Genomic DNA, 17186 nt, shown 5'->3' with positions numbered 1-17186 from the left:
AAAGACTCTAGAGATTCTCTATCTAGGCATTGGGCACTTGAGTCACCGCAGTGAAGCGAGGAGGCATATTGTTAACTCCAGCCTTCCCACTCACCAAGCCTCCCTGTGCCCCGTGCTTCCTCACTAGCCACTTCCTTTCTAACGTCTTTGCCACATCTGACCCACAGATGGAAGTAAAGAAAGAATTCACGTAATTACCTTTAACAGTAACTGATACTTAGTGATTCGTTGCACGGGTTTGAGTAAATAGGAATCCAGACCAAGTCTGTGTTTTAGTTTTCTTTGACATTCCTGTTATTAAAATATAATTATCAGTACATTTAATCAAGACATGTACCTGTGAAAATGCCAAGTGTTTGCAGATGAAACCCCATGCACACAAATTTCTTACATCTCGAGGAGATTCTACTAGAAAAGCCGCTGTTACGTACCGTATGGAAATTCTAAGTGGCCGTGAATATAAAAAAAACTACTGTAAACATTATTTCAAGCATTTGAGAGGTAGAAAATGCTAAAATTTCAAATGCAAATACATTTTTACATAAAATGCACGTTGACGTGGAATGCTTGAAAGATGACAAAATGATGAACATGACAAACAAAACATGACTAAAAGAATAGTGAAGAAAATTAACAAAAAGCTCAGCTTCACAGGCCAAGGCCCAGAAAAGAAACAGGTTGTACCAAATAGAAGTCAAACTGGGTACGAGAGGGAGTTTTGTTTTGTTTTTTTTTTTTTTTTTTAATATCACGAGATATACAGCCCTCATCAACCAGTGCTATAGTTCATCTGATTATTGGCTTACTGCCATGATAAATGAAGGGTCATGACTTTGGGTCCTGGGAACGCTGTAGGGTCCGTAACTACAGCAAGATGGGGCCAATTAGGATGAAATGTGCATTTAAGAAGTACAGAATGCAAAGGGAGTGGGAAATGATATACATGTGTTAAGATCTGGGACCTGCTTCTGGGTATGGATAAAAACCAATATACAATCCAATTCAAACAGTTAGGGGGCCCTGGGCTGGCTCTGGATCTGGGGAATATGCGTTTGAGCCCCACGTTGGGTGCAGAGATTACTTTAAAAAATAAAATCTTTAAAAACAATTCAAACAGTTAGCAACTTACGGTTAAATGTAATGGACTGATACATGCATTTAGCTCTCCTCACTCATGAAGCCCAACTAAAATGATTTTTAGAAGTCATTTTTACAAGACAAAACCCAAAGTTACAAAGACGGGAAAGGAAAAACTATCAATCGAATATGGAAACTGAAAAAAAAAACTGACAAGTGACAAGTAAAGGAGCACACTAGAGAAGAGCGACTCTCAGGATGGCAGAGGGAAAACCTAAGGAACAACTAACTCAATTTCCCCTTCCCCTCCACAGAAAGTCCAGAATTACAGACATCAAGTACCCCCTGAAAGTGGGAGATGAAGGTGTGTTTGAAAGTCTGTTTAAGAGGTAGATACTGGTAGAGGGGGAGTGTGCGGGGATAAAAAAGAAGTAAGTCGAAACTAATAAGGGCTGGTGAGAGTGTGGAGCAATCGGGACACTCATACACTGGTGGAAGGGATATAAAATGGTGCAGCAACTTTGGAAAAGAATCTAACCCTTCTTTAAAAAGTTACAGAGAGTTACCAAATGACCTAGCAATTTCATGCCCAGGTATATGGCCGAGAGAAATGAAAATATATGGCCACAGAAAGAACTTGTACACAAGAGGTGGAAAAGAACCAAATCACCATCAGTTGATGAATGGGTACATAGAATGTCAAATACCCATATGAAGAACTGAAACAGGCTACAACGTGGATGAGCTACAAAAAAAACGATGCTACACGAAATCAGTGAAACACAAAAAAAATCACATATTTTGATTGCATTTACACGAAAGTTCAGAACAGGCAAATCTCGAAAGACAGAAAGTAGCTTACTACTCGTAAGGGTTGGAGGAATGTCCGGGGTGATTACTAAAAGGTATGGGTGGGGTTTTTGTGGAGCATGACATTGTTCTTTAACCCACTGAGCCACCCAGGTGCCCTGGTATGAAATTGTTCTTAAACTGACTTGGCAATGGTTGCACAACACTGTGGATACAGTAGAACTACTTAATTGCACTTTGAAGAGGGCGAATTGTATGGAATTTTAATTACATCTTAATAAAGCTGTTACCAAAAAAAATAAATGGGCATACAAGTTTTTTGAAAAAGGGAAAGAAAGGGGGCACCTGGGTGGCTCAGTCAGTTAAGCTTTCAGCTCTTCATTTCAACTCAGGTCCTGATCCAGGGTCATGGGATCAAGCCCCAGGAGAGGCTCCATGCTCAGTACGGAGTCTGCTGCAGGTTCTCTCTCTCTCTCTCTCTTTTCCTCTGCACCTCCCCCCACTCATACTCTCTCTCTCTCAATAAATAATCTTTATAAAATCTTTAAAATGGCAAATTAAAAAAAAAAAAAGGAGAGAAGGCTCTCAGAGAGCCATGCTACTATGCATAACTGGGTGCCTGCCTTTCCTGCCGGACAGTAGAAGAACGGATGTGTATCTGAAAAGAGTAAAACAGAAGGCCTCTGAGCTAGGGAATACCAGGTCCAGCTGAAGACAGAGTACCATACTGGATGCAACTGAATGCAAAGAGATCGCTTGAATATTTATGAGACAAATCACTCAACAGTAAAAACCATGGTCAAATAATCCATATGTGACTTGGATACTTCCAATGAGCTTTTTATTCTAGTGCTTACTCTTAAGTGGACAAAAAGTGTCCGTAGACATTTGAGGAAAGTATCTGATATGAGTGACAGGAACAAAATGAAGAAAAAGAAAACACAAAAGCAATCTAAAGACAAAAGAAATTGTGCAAGCAAGAAAAAGTGATTTTCAGGAGGAAATTCTATTATCATTATCCTCATATAGATGAGTGAAGATATTGAATTCACAAAGCAAAAATAGGGTTCTATTGGAAGGAACAGTGAGAGAACAAAAAATGGTAGAGGTTCTCCAAAACTAAAAACTTAATGGCAGAGACAAAATCCTCATTACAAGGACTGAAAGACAAATTCCAGAAAACAGAGCAAGATAAAGAGCCAGAAAATAGAGAGAAAAGATTAGAGAATTAGAGGACTTGTCGAGGATATCAAACATCTGTACAACAGAAATTCCAGAAAGAGAAAATAGAAAAAAATTGTGCTGAGAAAAAAAAAAAATCCAAGTAAATGTGGACAAGAGTTTCCAAATTCAAAGGGATCATCACAAGACTGACATGATGGATGAAAATAGTGCCAACATCATGGCACAGAAGTGTGAAATTTCAGAACCCCAAAGGGTAAAAATGTTCCCATAAGCTTTCAGAGAGAAGACAAAAGTAGGTAACACACAAAGGATCAAAAACCAAAATGGCATCAGATTTCTTAACGGCAACAATGGAAGCCAGAAGACAATGCAGGAAATACCTTCAAAATTCTGAGGAAAATTTTTTCTTACATTGAATTCTATACTTAGCCAAGCTAGCGATCAAGTATTAGGGTAAACTTTTGTCACATGCAAGCCCTGAAAACTTTTACCTACCAGGCATACTTCTCAGCAAAACTACTAGTGAAACAAGAAAAAATATGGCACTTGGAAACAGGAGAGCCTATCCCTAAAGTTATATTCATCAAGATCCCAGGTTGACAGCTACACAACAGGTCTAGTGAGTTGATGAGAAAAGTTGAGTTGATCAGAAAAGTTCAGAAGAGATTAATTCAAAATGAAATTCAGAGAACAGAGAGTATGTTCAATGCACTAAGAAGAGATTTATGTAACTCTCAAACCTAGGAGAGGTTAAGGTAAAATAGGGGAAAGTATCCGAAAAATTAAGTGAAGGGCGCCTGGGTGGCTCAGTTGGTTAGGCACCCAACTCTTGATTTCAGCTCAGATCATGATCCCAGGGTTGTGAGATCAAGCCCCACGTCGGGTCCATGCTCAGTGGGGAGTCTGCTTCTTTCCCTCTGCCCCTCCCCTTGCTCATGCAGGCGCTCTCTCTCTCTCTCTCACTCTCTCTCTCAAGTAAATAAACCTTTAAAAATAAATAAATAGCTAAAATTCTAAAAAAATGAAAAAATTAAAAATTAAATGAGTACAAATGACAATTGCAAGAAAAACAAAAGCGCTAGAAGAGCAACCATCTTATACCACACGATTCATCTGAGCATAGGAATTACAGTCTTAATATAACACCGTGTATCTACATGACGAGACTTCTAGCCATATTGGATGTGTTGGAGGAAAAGAAGCGTGTGTGTGTATCTGGTGGTGAGGCAAGGGCAGTGAAGAGGGCTGAAGTAGCAATATCAATGTTTTTTGGCAACATGGAGGCAAATACCAAAAGAAGTAGCTAAAGGAACTGTAAGTGATTACCTCCGAGAAGCAGCATATATGTCTGTGAGCACGTGGTCTGTGTGTGCACGTGCGTGTTTGGCAGCAGGGTCAAACTATTCTTTGATCTATAGTATATATAACTTGAGTAGAAAATGAATTTATAAGAAATATCCCAGTATCTTCCAGAAGGAGGACATCCAATACCTGAAAAATTACTATACCTGGAAAAAGGCGCATTCTGAATACTTCTTCCAAATTGCCTCTGATCTGGGTTTGTTCTGACAGTATTTCGCATACATCTGAAAATCATCTTTCTGTGACAAAAAGTAAATTCAAATATATTATCAATTTGTGAACATGTACTTTTCTTACCAAGAAAGGCTGAACAAGAATGAGTGGGGCCAAGCATTCTAGGGAATGTGGTTTAAAGGGCCCACCACACTGACAGCTGGCCGGGAGCCCTCTCTGTATCCCAAGAAAAGCACACCCACCAGACTGAATAGAGGGACACATCATTATCCCAGTAATTTCACGACTTTCACTTACCAAGTCTGAGAGTTAGAGAGAGAAAAGCCTTCTCTGACTGAACTAGAAAAACAGATGCATTTTTCTCCTAAGTATGAGCTAGTAGGGTACAAAGAAACATGCTCTTTCCATGCTCTTAGTTTCTCCATTCCCTAGTGAACGAAGATGGAGCTAACTTCCAAGGTCCTTGGTTCGTCACTGGGATGTTGTCATCGTATTAGAACCCCACTAGGCATCTTCCCATGCTATTCTCTCTGCTTGGAATCACCTCTCTCTGACCCTCATCTAACGGGCTACCTCCTACTCACTCTTTAACATCCTTCTCATGAGTCATCTCTTCTTGAAAGCCATCATTTATACCTCCCATCTACGTAAGATACCCCTCTTCTTGGCTCCTACAGGATCCTTCATATATCCTTAATAAAGCACAATTCACACTGAATACAATTATTTTTCCCCCTTTCTCTATGGGAATAGCCTTGGTCTTGCTATCCACATTGCCTAGCACAGTGCTTGGTGTCTAGCAAGGGTTCAGTAGAAGGATGTTGAATGAATGAACCAACGCTGGTTGCCAATAACTCTGCTCACCTTAGGAGAGATACAAAGATATATATAAAGCGTTTTTCATCTAGTTGGAGACAGAATTCACAAATGTGTATAAAAATGCCCAGCAATGTAAAATCCCCAATGAGTAGCATGGGCATTAAGTACTACACAAGTCCAAAGAAAAGAGACTGGTGTTGATTAGGGAAGTCAGGGAAGAATCTAGCTATCAACCAAATGTGTTTGAAGTTAGAATATATTGAGAAACATAACAACAAATAATTTTTTCTTAACCTTATCATATTCTGAGTCCATTAACACTCTTTGGGATAAGACATCTATTTGGAAGCTTTCAGTGATCGCCATTATCAAACTGACTCTCAAATCAAGAGGGAACTGATTTTCCAGGAAGAGGAGGAAGTAGATAAGCAGAGAATAGTCTAAGGAAAAATGCTAATGGAGGAGAGGTATGATTACAAAGCCTGGGAAGTCAATTGTGATAAGCATTCTCATGAGACATGGAGAAATGAGCTTCCCGCAATGATCTCGTAGAATAAAAAGAACAGACAGCCCTCTATTTCACAAAGTTCCTGGGACAGATAACCCGGTGTCTGAAGGCCAGACTACTTTGGAGTCTAAGACTCTACATGTATTCAAGGGAAATGCCAAGGCATCTCTGAGGCTAAAACTTAACCAAAGCAAGAATGGTCACGTGAAGGTGATTCCAAGTCTCACATCTTCCCAGCCAGGATGTTCCCTGGACTCCCAAGACTAGCCAGAGGTCAGTGGTCACAAGCTGAGCCACGGAAGACAACAGCCATTCGTGAGCTCTGGATACTTCCCTGCACCAGCTTCTGTTACAAAACTTGGTCTAACATTAAATGCTTGCTGGAGTGATGTGTCTCCTCCAAAAACAAAGACATAAAAAAACAAGACCCACTGTGTCTCTAAATCTGGTCCTAGAAAATGAGCTGCTACTTTAGTGACCCATATTTATATATTTTTAAAATAATAATTAACAAACCCTTTCCAGGAAACAAGGTCCCACTCTTTCTGGAGCGTCAACACAATTTTCCAGACTGTTCAAGAAAATGCTGTGAAAATTTCAGAGGAAAAAAAAATGATATAATTTTATGTAAAATGTAATAAATTTGTCAATAGCCTTTAAATAATATGATGAAAAAGAAAATTCAATTCAGCAATTACATACTTGTTATGGAATTCATATATTTCGGCCATATTTCCAAAGAGAACGTCCTTTTTATTTCTCAGGAGAGGTGGCATAAGATCAAACATCTCAGGATTATCCATCTCCGCTCTATAGCCCTACCCAAAATAAATACATGTATTCGTTGAGAAATGTTCACATTAACATTTGTTTGAGCCACCAAAGATACAGATACAGCAGAATGTATCGGGGATGAGTGGGTGAAGCTGTTGGTAACTTTAACAATCAAATTTTCCAGTACCCAAAGTTATCCATTTTTAAAATTTTTTTCTTTTTTTTTTTTTTTTTTTTTTTTTTTTTTAGAAAGCAAGACAAGGACATCATGGTTTCCCACTTAACGGGTAGAATAAAGTGACTTTCTGGCCTTGAGGGTAGCTTATAGTGTAGGAAACAAAATGGAAACCAAGCATGAAAAATTATATTACAGGTCAGTAACCTCTCCTTAAACTGGCAATATGTGTTTAGGTTTTTCAGACCAAATTAATATTATGACATTTGTATCAAATGACTGTTTTACTCCCACTTTTAGTTCTTTACATCACCATCGCTAAATAGCACCCTGGGAATAATTATTATAATTATAATTATAACAATCTGCCGGATCCTTAAGAAAACAGCTTATCTCTTCTGTACTAAAATCTGGGTCCCACAATTGTCACTACTGAGGGAGAACCTGACCACGCACATTTCCCACACATGCAGCCTCAAACAGTGGGAGAACTACGCACTGCTGGCGTGTGAGTCAAGGAGGCAGACAGCACAGGAAGGCTCAACAGCTCTTACTGAATGCAGCAGGAGAACATTCACTCAGAGATGGGAAAATACCGTTTGAGTCGCTTACCAACAGAACAGTAAAGAGCTCGCGGACATACACCCTCTCTGTCTGTATCAGCTCATTCAGGACGTGGCTAAAGTGAAAAGAGAGTATTTACCAGTTATTTTGTTGCTTTAGAATTGTATTATGATCTCTCAATCTTTCTCCTTACAAACCGTAAGGTAAAAATTATTAATGCGTGGCAACTACCAATGGTTTTGGTTTTACCATCAAAATATGAAATTAATGGTATGGTTTCTAGAATAAGTACCACCCATAAGACTAAAATACATTTCGAGGAAAGGAAAGGGGGCTCAGGGCTTATTTTACACGAGAAAAAATAACCCACTTTATTTCTATCTCACTAAGCTTATGAATCAATTTACTGGGTCCCTGGGTGGCTCAGTCAGTTAAGCGTCCGACTCTCGGTTTCACTTCGGGTCATGATCTCAGGGTTGTGGGAACGAGCCCTGCCTCGGGTTCTGTGTTCAATGGGGAGTCAGCTTGAGAATCTTTCCCCTCCTCCTTCTTCTCCTTTCTCCCCCCGCCCCCACCACTCTCACTCTCTCTCAAATAAATAGATCTTTATTTTCTAAAATTTTGGGTTTTTTTCCTTCTGACCATTGAGTTGTAAGAGTTGTTTTTTAAGATTTTATTTATTTATTTATTTATTTATTTATTTATATGAGAGAGAAAGAGCACAAGTGGGGGAAGAGGCAGAGGGAGAGAGAGAATCTCAAGCAGACTCCGTGCTGAGCGTGGATCCCAACTTGATTCTTGATCTCACAACCCTGAGATCATGACCTGAGCTAAAATCATGAGTCAACCACTTAACTGACTGAGCCAATCCGGTGCCCCCAGATAAAATCTTAAGGAAAAAAGGGTGAATATTCTTATGTCTAGCATAGTAACATAATTTTATAAAAGTAAACAAAATAATGACTTTTGTCAACATCTATAAAATATCATTATATATCTACATAACCCTTACAGTTTTTGAAACATCATCTCGTTCACGTTTACCTCTTTTAGAAAAGAGGAAATAAAGATTCTGGAAAACTCTAGTTAATTTTCAAGTCACACAAACAGAGCATAGGTTAGCCAGGCCTAATTCTAGGACTTCTGACACCTCATCTAGTGCTCTTTTCATCAACATAACAGAACCCCATTTTGTGATTTCAAAATCCAAGCACATTTGCCTTCAACACTGAATCACAGATTACTACTGGTAGATGTGTATATGAGAGTATGTCAATAAAGAAAAGATACTTCTGTAAAACATCCAAGGTATTGTCATTGTCCAAACTGGAGGATTGACCAGAACTCTTCTCCCGACCATCATGCACCACTTCAATCTGAAATAATGAAAATAAGTTAAATTAGATCTACGTATGTATAGATCCTCTCGAAGAAAATCAAGCTCAAATTAAGTTTTTTCTAGGTCCTGTGTACATAAACTTGAAAACACTAGGATTATTTTTTTCAGGAATAACTTTGATACATATTGGTAAAAAAAATTATTTGAGTTGCCAAAGAGGACAGATTTAAGATACTAATTAGGACTTATTTTATACATGGGGCACTTGGGTCCCTCCGCTGGTTAAGTATCCGACTCTTGATTTTGGCTCAGGTCATGATCTCAGGGTCGTGGGATTAGGATTCTCTCTCCCTCTGCCTCTCCCACCACCTTTTCCCCGCCCCCACTCCTGCTCTAAGAAAACAATTGTATTTTCCATATTAAATAATGTCTCATTTACTTGGCACTTTGGGGAAGTGAGGTTAATTGATAAAAAGTTGAGTTTCCAGATAACTAAAGTTTATTCATTGAAGAAGAAAAAAACCCAGCTTTTTAGCCTTAATGATTTTTGATGGAAACTTTCTAGGAAACAGTACATGAATCCTTGAGTTCTTTAACCAAGGATACACGACATCATTGACTCTCCCTCTAATAAATCAATGGTACCATCAGGAACGTGAATGATGTGATAAAAACTGACGATCCACTCAGGGCTGATAACATCTGGGTAACTGTCTATTCTTTCTTAAAATGGTTGTAGCCTGTTGATCTCTGTCTCTGCTCTCTACCACATGTCAGTTTTTGCTACAGGTAACTTCCCCGAACCTAAGCCACTGTCTTATTTTGAAGACTCTACAGGACTTGGACTTGCCGAGTGAGTCAAAAACATGAGATTTGTGGCGGGTTAATTGTTCTTCAGAAGCTTTAGAAGTATCTTCCAGGGATCCTAGCTGAATTTGGACTTTTGAGCCTGCAAAATGTCTGAACCCCAAGCTAACGCAGCATTACTTGGTAACAAGTAGAACCCAAAGTGAAGCATGAGATCTGCCAGCTAAAAAGCATTTGCACAAAACATTACAAACACGCGTGGAAAGGACCAAACATTTACTGACTATTTCCTAGATACTGTGCAGGCACAGTTGTAGGGACTTAACGTGAATCACTGTATCCAATCTTCCCAGCAATTTGGCAAGCTATGGCATACTTATCCTCATTTTGCATATGGGAAAACCGAGGCTAAGAAAGGTTTAGCAACTGGGCCAAGGTCCCATACCTAGTTAAGTGACAAAACAGGGTCAAGCCCACAGTGTGCCACCATTATGCTCCCTCTTTAAGACCATGCTTTGATTCGTTCTATCTGAATGTATTGTTATCATTTTAATACTAAAACTAAGACTGATAATGCTGCGTACTTCTTTACTCATCAGATAGGCATGCATCCCTTATTCCTAACAGGTTTCTGAAATTCAAGTTTGGAAAGTTTCAAAACATAAATTTATACTTTTAAATGCCTTGCCAAAGGATTGCGCAAATTGACTCAAATTGAAGAATGTGCGCATTTTGGAACTCCGTTCACTAGCTAGTAATCTCACCAAGAAAATGTACAGAGCCACAGCCTCCTACTTTTCCCCCGAGATATGTAAATGAATAAATCCCCATAGAGGCACGTTAGGGTATCATGAGCGGAAACGGGAACCGAAAGTCCCCTTAAGACTGTGGGATTTGGTCTTCAGCCTGTTTCCTTCTCGATAACAGAAGTTGTGGCTGTACGCCGTGCTAACTAGGACACTCACTAGCCTGCTCATAATGGTATACAACACGTAAGATGCTTCATTCGAAATACTTTCCAAGTATTATTTTATGTTTACGTGACCTCTACGATGAGAGTATTCTGTTATTATACCCATTCTATAGATAAGGAAACGGAGTTCCTTATAGGGTAATGGAATTACCCCAGGTTATTATATGTAACCCACAGAAACTGACAGAGTTGGGATTAAAAGGCAGGTAGTCTGCCTCTTGGAGATCTAGGTTCTTGTCCTTATTTACCATCAAGAAGACACAAGGAAAATGTAGGGCCCTACCGTTATGATGAGGCTACTCTCTGCAGATACCAGAATGTCCTGGACAACTGAGAAGGAGACTTGTATCAATCCACAAACGAACAGATGTCCTTTTTTGAGCCTAGCGCATGGACCATTAGAACCTGTCCTTTGTCCATGCTTCATACTTATAGGAATGTAATCAGTTATGAAAGGAATCTTCTTTTGTAGAAAGGCTCAATAATTTAAGTTTATTGAGGTGGGGTGCGGGAAAGAGAAGCTGGGACTTACAGATATTTTACAGAAATTAATTCCAAACTCAAGCCAAGACTTGAGAAACTGCTCATACACCTGGGGATATGCCAGAACTGCAATTAGACACAATGCAGCAGCAGCTTTTTCTTTTAGATTAAATAGGCTTCTGAACATACAATATTGGTTTAGTGAACTAAAAATATGGTTTAAGCCTCCATACCAATTCTGCAACCACAGCAATAAAGCCAGTTTTGAATTAATTAGTGGTATTTACTTTTAAGTTGCTCTGATTTTGTCTCCAAGTCTTCTTTCCTGGTAGAAAAATATGAAAGAGGAATTTCAAGCCAGAATTAAAATCAACACTTTTAATTAATTAAAATGCATGCATGTTTATTAAATAGAGAGCTATGAATATTCTGACATATTTATGTTAGTATTTTTAAATCACACCATACAAAACAGTTGACTGGTTAGATTCATCTACATGATTTCAATTTCTTATTTAGCATCACTTTGCTACACCTTCACTCATTCTCTGACTCATCAAACATCCATGTGATTGCCGAGTGAGCAGGAAGGTAAGTGCTAGTGTTATGTAATTATTTGCGGATTTAATGTTCATTTGCACACATAAGCGTTTAATCAGATTGTAGCTCACTGCCTAACGGTATCAAAAAGAGTTTGGAAAAACATCTGCATTTAACTAATAACTACATGCCTGGCAGCTCTAAGCCCTACACACCCATTTTGGTGTTTAATCCTCAAAGCAACCCTAACAGATACGTACTATTTCTATCTTCATTTCTTAGATAAGTAAGGTTAGTATCTTGTCCAGGAAGCGAGGTAGTGTTCCGTAGAGTCTACTGTCAGAATATGTGCTTCTAACAACTACATAAAACAACTCGGAACCATATTAAAATGCTAAAACGAAACAACTGCATCAAAATTCCAAGCTTTAATCTTTCTATCCTACTATTTCATCTCTCCCTTTCTTTTCTTAAAACACATTGAAAGTGAAGTTATCTGTATTTTTTAAAGTTTATTCATTTGTTTTTAGTAATCTCTACACCCAACGGGGGGCTCGAACTTAAGACCCGAGATCAAGAGTTGCACGCTCTTCCAACTGAGCCAGCCAGGTGCCTCTCCTTTTCTTTGTTTCAACTTTCCATTCTGTTTACAATGGGTGAGCCCCTGTATTATTGAGCAAGGAGTCCAAATGTTTCTACAAACCCCTGAGCATGGTCCAGTGCAAGACCAGGTCATTCGTGTTCCTTATTTTTGGTGCTGCTAAAAAAGGCTGCCACCCACACAGGCTACAGGCATCTCTTCTCCCTATGGAAGAAATATACTTTTCGCCCTTCCCTCCTTGGCAGGAACCACTGCAAGGCACACTCAGGGAAAGGATATGCTGTTATGTTCTCTGAATTTTATACTCCACTCTCATCATTTAAAAATATTTTAGGAGCCCCTGGTTGACTCATCAAAACAGGGTGTGACTCTTGATCTCAAGGTCATGAGTTCAAGCCCCACATTGGAGGTAGAGATTACTTTAAATAAGAAAGTAAAAACAAAAATAAATTTTACAGGGGTGCCTGCCTGGTTTAGTCAGAAGCACACGCAACTCTTGATCTCAGGGTCATAAGTTCAAGCCCCACGTTGGGTGTGGGCCTACTTAAAAAACATATATATATATATTGTACAGAACACAGCATAACGTATTGAGATGTTGAATCACTATGTGGTACAGCTGAAACTAAAGTAACTTGTGTCAACTAGACTCAAATAAAAAAGTTAAAAAAATATATATTTTATACAGAAGCTGTATGTTTATAGCATCATATATTTAAGTACATAAGTTAGACTTAGTGGCACTTACCACGTAAAATCAATTTTTCAATGAACACTGATGTTTACCACTTTAAAGACACCTGATAAACAGAGATCCAAACTTCTTTATAAAGGTAACTGAGGGAGCCTTACTACTTAGCTTTACTAATAATTAATTCTTTGCAACCACATTAAGAGATGAAAAAGGAATATATATACACAACTTGGGACAAAGCAGATTCTTCTGAAAAGCAAGCTGGAGAGATTCGTTCTTTCAACGACGTAAATGGATCCGTGAAAATCAGGAGCGCTGTACTCTACGCTGAGCTCTGTGTTTGGTGTTGGGGCTACGAGCATGACCTGCGCACAGTCCCTGCCCCTACAGAGTGGACAGTCTAGCAAGAGGGACGGAAAATGGACAATTCTATGAAGGCCGTGAAGACACACAGCCAGCCTTGTCACCACACAGCACAGCTGCTCAACCAAACTGGGCACTGAGCAGGAGAGGCAGGGAAGAAAAGCTTCCGGGAAGGAAGTGGACTAGGGACAGGAAATCTGCTGGAGGGAAAGAAACCAGCAAAGGGGAAAGGGACAGGGAAGGACACAGCATCCCAGAGAGAGACCAGCACTGTAAAGTCCAACAGGCCAGACAAACAGGGGCATGCAAAAGGGAAAGTGGGGAGACAGGGAGACCGCTATAGTTGTCAGGGCAACAGGTGACATGAGCTTGGGTTAAGGAAGTGGCAGCGAGGAAATAGCAGTGGGGATGGAAAGAAGTGGATTTTGTGACTGATTAAAGGTGGGGGCATGAGAGCAAAGGGGAAGCCAATGGCCCAGGCTGGGGCGAGCGGGGACATCATAGTACTGTTCCTGGAAGTGAGGCACAGGGGAAGAGGGGAAGGTTTGTGGGAGAGGCCACCAGGCAGAGCCTGAGTTGCCTAGAGGAAATTCAAGGAGGCAAATTGTAAATGCAGGTCTGAAGCTTACGAGGAAGATGCAGACTAGAGCTACAGGTTTTGGAGCTCAAACCACAGTTTACCCCTCACAATGCTTTGCTAACTTCCCTCTGTATTAATTCAGGGGTTAAGCAACTGACTCTTGATTTTGGCTCAGGTCATGATCTCAGGATCGTGAGATCGATCCCCACATGGGGCTCTGCCCTCAGCTGGGAGTCTGCTGGAGAGTCTCGCCGTCTGCCCCCCCCCCACTCGTACCCCCTCCTACTCTCTCCCTCTCTCGAATAAATAAACAAAATCTTTTCCAAAACTTAATTCAACAAATACTGATTGTGTCCTGCTAGTTGCCAGGCACTGCTCTAGGTATAGGATTCTGTCTGATGCAAATTAGTAAAAAGAAACAAACAAAAACAAACAAAACCAGTTTGACTGATCGTACGAAAGATGAACACAATTTGATTTGACCAAATCCTATATATTTGGCTTAGCAATTAAAAGTCTTGAAGAGTTATTTAGTCCTGACTCTTATAATCCCCATTTCTCAGAGAGCAATGAGGTAAAAATAAATACGGTAGCATAAATGACGCTTTGGTTTAATTTAGAAACCATGATAAATAATGAGTAAAATCATTTATCCATCCATATCATTCAGGCTGCTTTTTCCACATAAATGCATTAGGCAGTCTTAAACTGAAGAAAATTCAAGCTACTCCCCACAAATTGGTGTACTGTGGATGATACAAGATTCTCTAAAACGAAAGAAAGCTTGATTAGTTTTAACGCTGCCAATTGTTTTTCTTGATTTCTTTTGACGAGTGGTCGTACGACGATATTGAGTTTAGAAGCATAAGCTACTTTTCAGGGAGTCATTTTCCAAGGTAAGTTTCACGCTGAGAATATGGATGATTATTATGGAAGAAAAGGGAGAACGTTAACTGTGGGCAAAATTCCAGGATGAACTGCTGCTGGTTTTAGATGTCAAACTGGTTTTTCACACGTACACAAACTCAGAAAATGTACCGAAGAAAAGTAATAAAGATGGGTACCTTTGGAAAAAAGTTTACATGCTTGAAAGAAAGAGTATCCAACTCCCACTGCAGAAAAAAAGTGTAATGCCATTAAATAAGAATATTGGAAAGAAAAAAATAAAACCAAATGTACTTTCAGCAACTAACGCCTTCAGCAGAGCTGAGTTCTCCAATGACTACCCAGCAAGAAACCTTAGTCAGCGGGCTGGTCTAGTTTACTCAGTACTTCTTACACTCTGTAAGGTTTTTTCTCTTTGTCTTCACAACAACCCACTCCAGTCAGTAGGCATTATTGTTCCTATTTTCAAATAGCGAAACTCGGCTAAAAGAGGGGAAGTGAACTGGCCCAGGTCACACAGCTGGACATCTGACTGAAGTCTGTCTTCCACTAAGGAATATAAACCTATCCTATTTTTATTCCCATTGCTGCTGGTTTGTAGCCCCTAACTGGTTTCTTGGGTTGTTTTAGTCTTTTGCCCTATATCTTCTTTGTCAATATTCTGCACTTAGAGCATTGTTTACAGTTTTATTTGTGAGTATATTTCTATATTTAATAACTCTTAACTACATAACTTTTAGCTTTGGTTTTCATATGATCCACGTGGAGACAGCAAGGTTTTGATGCTCCTTCCCATACATTAATGAGGTCTCTGAGCCTTCAGATCAGACAGACCAAATTTAGTCCCATGTTCACCCGTTCAACTAACTAAGGGCCCCAAAGGCCAAATTACTCTCCCCTAAGAGGCCCCGGCTCCAAAGGCAGCTCAAGGGAAACTTTGGGCAACAGAATCATCTTACTTCCAGACTAGCTCCCCACCACAGTCAGGAAAGCTATTCTATCTTACAGAATGTAGAAAGGAAATGGGTACCACATGGTTAAAACTAGTCTACAAAGATTAAAACAAGAAAATCGACTCTAACAGTTTAATGACTAGCAAAATTACTCTGTTTACCAGCACTTACTTAGAAAAGGCAATCCACATGTACCAGATTCATATGCTTTCACTTCATTACTACCATGTTTGACTGTTGTACGATAATCTCGACCACGATTCCTGCCTCGTGCAACAGAGTGCAAACGTGACCAAAGACGCTTACATATAATTTCAACTTATCGGGACTGAAGAATGCATTCAGTATCTACATCAAGAGTGACAGACCACAGCAGGAAGAGAAGAGTGAACGTAAGATACTTTACCATGTTTAGGTGAGAACGACGCTCTAGATCTCATCAGATTGTCAGAAGCGGGTACCACAAACTCAACTGGCTTCACGTTCTTGTCTGTCAGGTTCCTGAAACCGGCTTGTTGGTTCTCAAATGCACTTCGGATGTGTTCGAGCTTGAGTTGGACGGTCTGCATTTGAACCTGCAGGTTGCGTGAGACTTTTGTGAAATATTTTCTGAATTGGGGTCATTACAGATCTTATGACATTGCTCGGACCCAGATGGTCAGAGAATCAAAACAGAACTAAAAAAAAACTTGGAAGGCAACAGAAAACAGATGAAGATCTCAACCAAAACCACTCAAAGAAACTGATCGAGCGATCATGACATAGGTCCCTGTCTACAGCGCTGGAAGGAGCGAGGGCTGGAAGAGGTGGCGTGTGGAGCACAAGAAAGGCACCCGCTAAGCAGTGTCAGAGCACTGTGTGATGTGTTAGCCTGCCCCAGACGTCCTACAGTTCTTGGTGCGTTCTAAAAAGCTCCTCCTAGACCCTCCTAGATGATCTGAGGCAGTTAGGGATTAGCTCGGTTGCTTCCAGAAAAGTCACTTGGTTATTGTTGTGGCCACATTTCTGCTTTTCTGGGACGTCCCCTAAGATCTGCAGCTAAGCATGGTTTTAGATACTGTTCCAAACTTAAGAGTCAACCACACCTTTTGGTGACAGCATGACAAAAATCTCTTAGCGCCACTGTCGTGAAGGGGCCTCAGGACAGCTCCAGCAGTGTGGCCCTGCAGGAACCCGGAGGTCTCTACCTTGTTCATGGCAACATCTGGTTGCACCCCACCCCTAAGAAGCCCTGGATCATTTCTTTACCCCTTCATGCTCAAACTCAGCAGGAAAGCCAGATCTGTGTCCACACAGTACCTGTTGCTAGTAAGTGCAGCAGGAAAACAAGCTATTTGGAGTAAAATGCTCTTGACAAGGGCCCAGTGTTGCCCTAGGACAGCCTTAGCTCCTTCTCTAAGGATGTGCAAACAAGGTATGTGAGAACTCCTAATAGGGGAAAAGAGTTGGAGGAGAATGGCATCACAGCTCATTCTTCATTTTATAGCAAGCATAAAGCCTTGAGAAGCTTTTTTTTTCCA

The 17186-nt window shown here is 40.1% G+C and overlaps 1 protein-coding gene across 7 annotated transcripts in view; it reads right to left on the bottom strand.

Annotated features, from left to right (window-relative positions):
* The window catches only part of MCF2 (MCF.2 cell line derived transforming sequence), a 107672-nt gene that overhangs the window by 23117 nt on the left and 67369 nt on the right, over positions 1–17186 (bottom strand). For 6 of the 7 annotated variants that reach the window (XM_032841387.1, XM_032841383.1, XM_032841384.1 and 3 more), the window contains 9 exons: positions 16073–16241; positions 14893–14940; positions 11338–11375; positions 8739–8824; positions 7497–7563; positions 6638–6753; positions 6452–6521; positions 4581–4673; positions 199–291 (listed from right to left, as the gene is read on the bottom strand). In XM_032841387.1, coding sequence (XP_032697278.1) covers positions 199–291; positions 4581–4673; positions 6452–6521; positions 6638–6753; positions 7497–7563; positions 8739–8824; positions 11338–11375; positions 14893–14940; positions 16073–16241 — 780 coding nt within the window. The remainder of the gene's footprint in view (positions 1–198; positions 292–4580; positions 4674–6451; positions 6522–6637; positions 6754–7496; positions 7564–8738; positions 8825–11337; positions 11376–14892; positions 14941–16072; positions 16242–17186) is intronic. The other variant, XM_032841389.1, reaches the window with a different exon arrangement.

This window comes from Lontra canadensis, unplaced genomic scaffold (assembly GCF_010015895.1).
Source record: "Lontra canadensis isolate GAN:19392208 unplaced genomic scaffold, GSC_riverotter_1.0 scaffold123, whole genome shotgun sequence".
Taxonomy (NCBI): Eukaryota; Metazoa; Chordata; class Mammalia; order Carnivora; family Mustelidae; genus Lontra; species Lontra canadensis.
The sequence above is the reverse complement of the archived record's forward strand: the minus strand, read 5'-3'. Positions and strand labels throughout refer to the sequence as shown.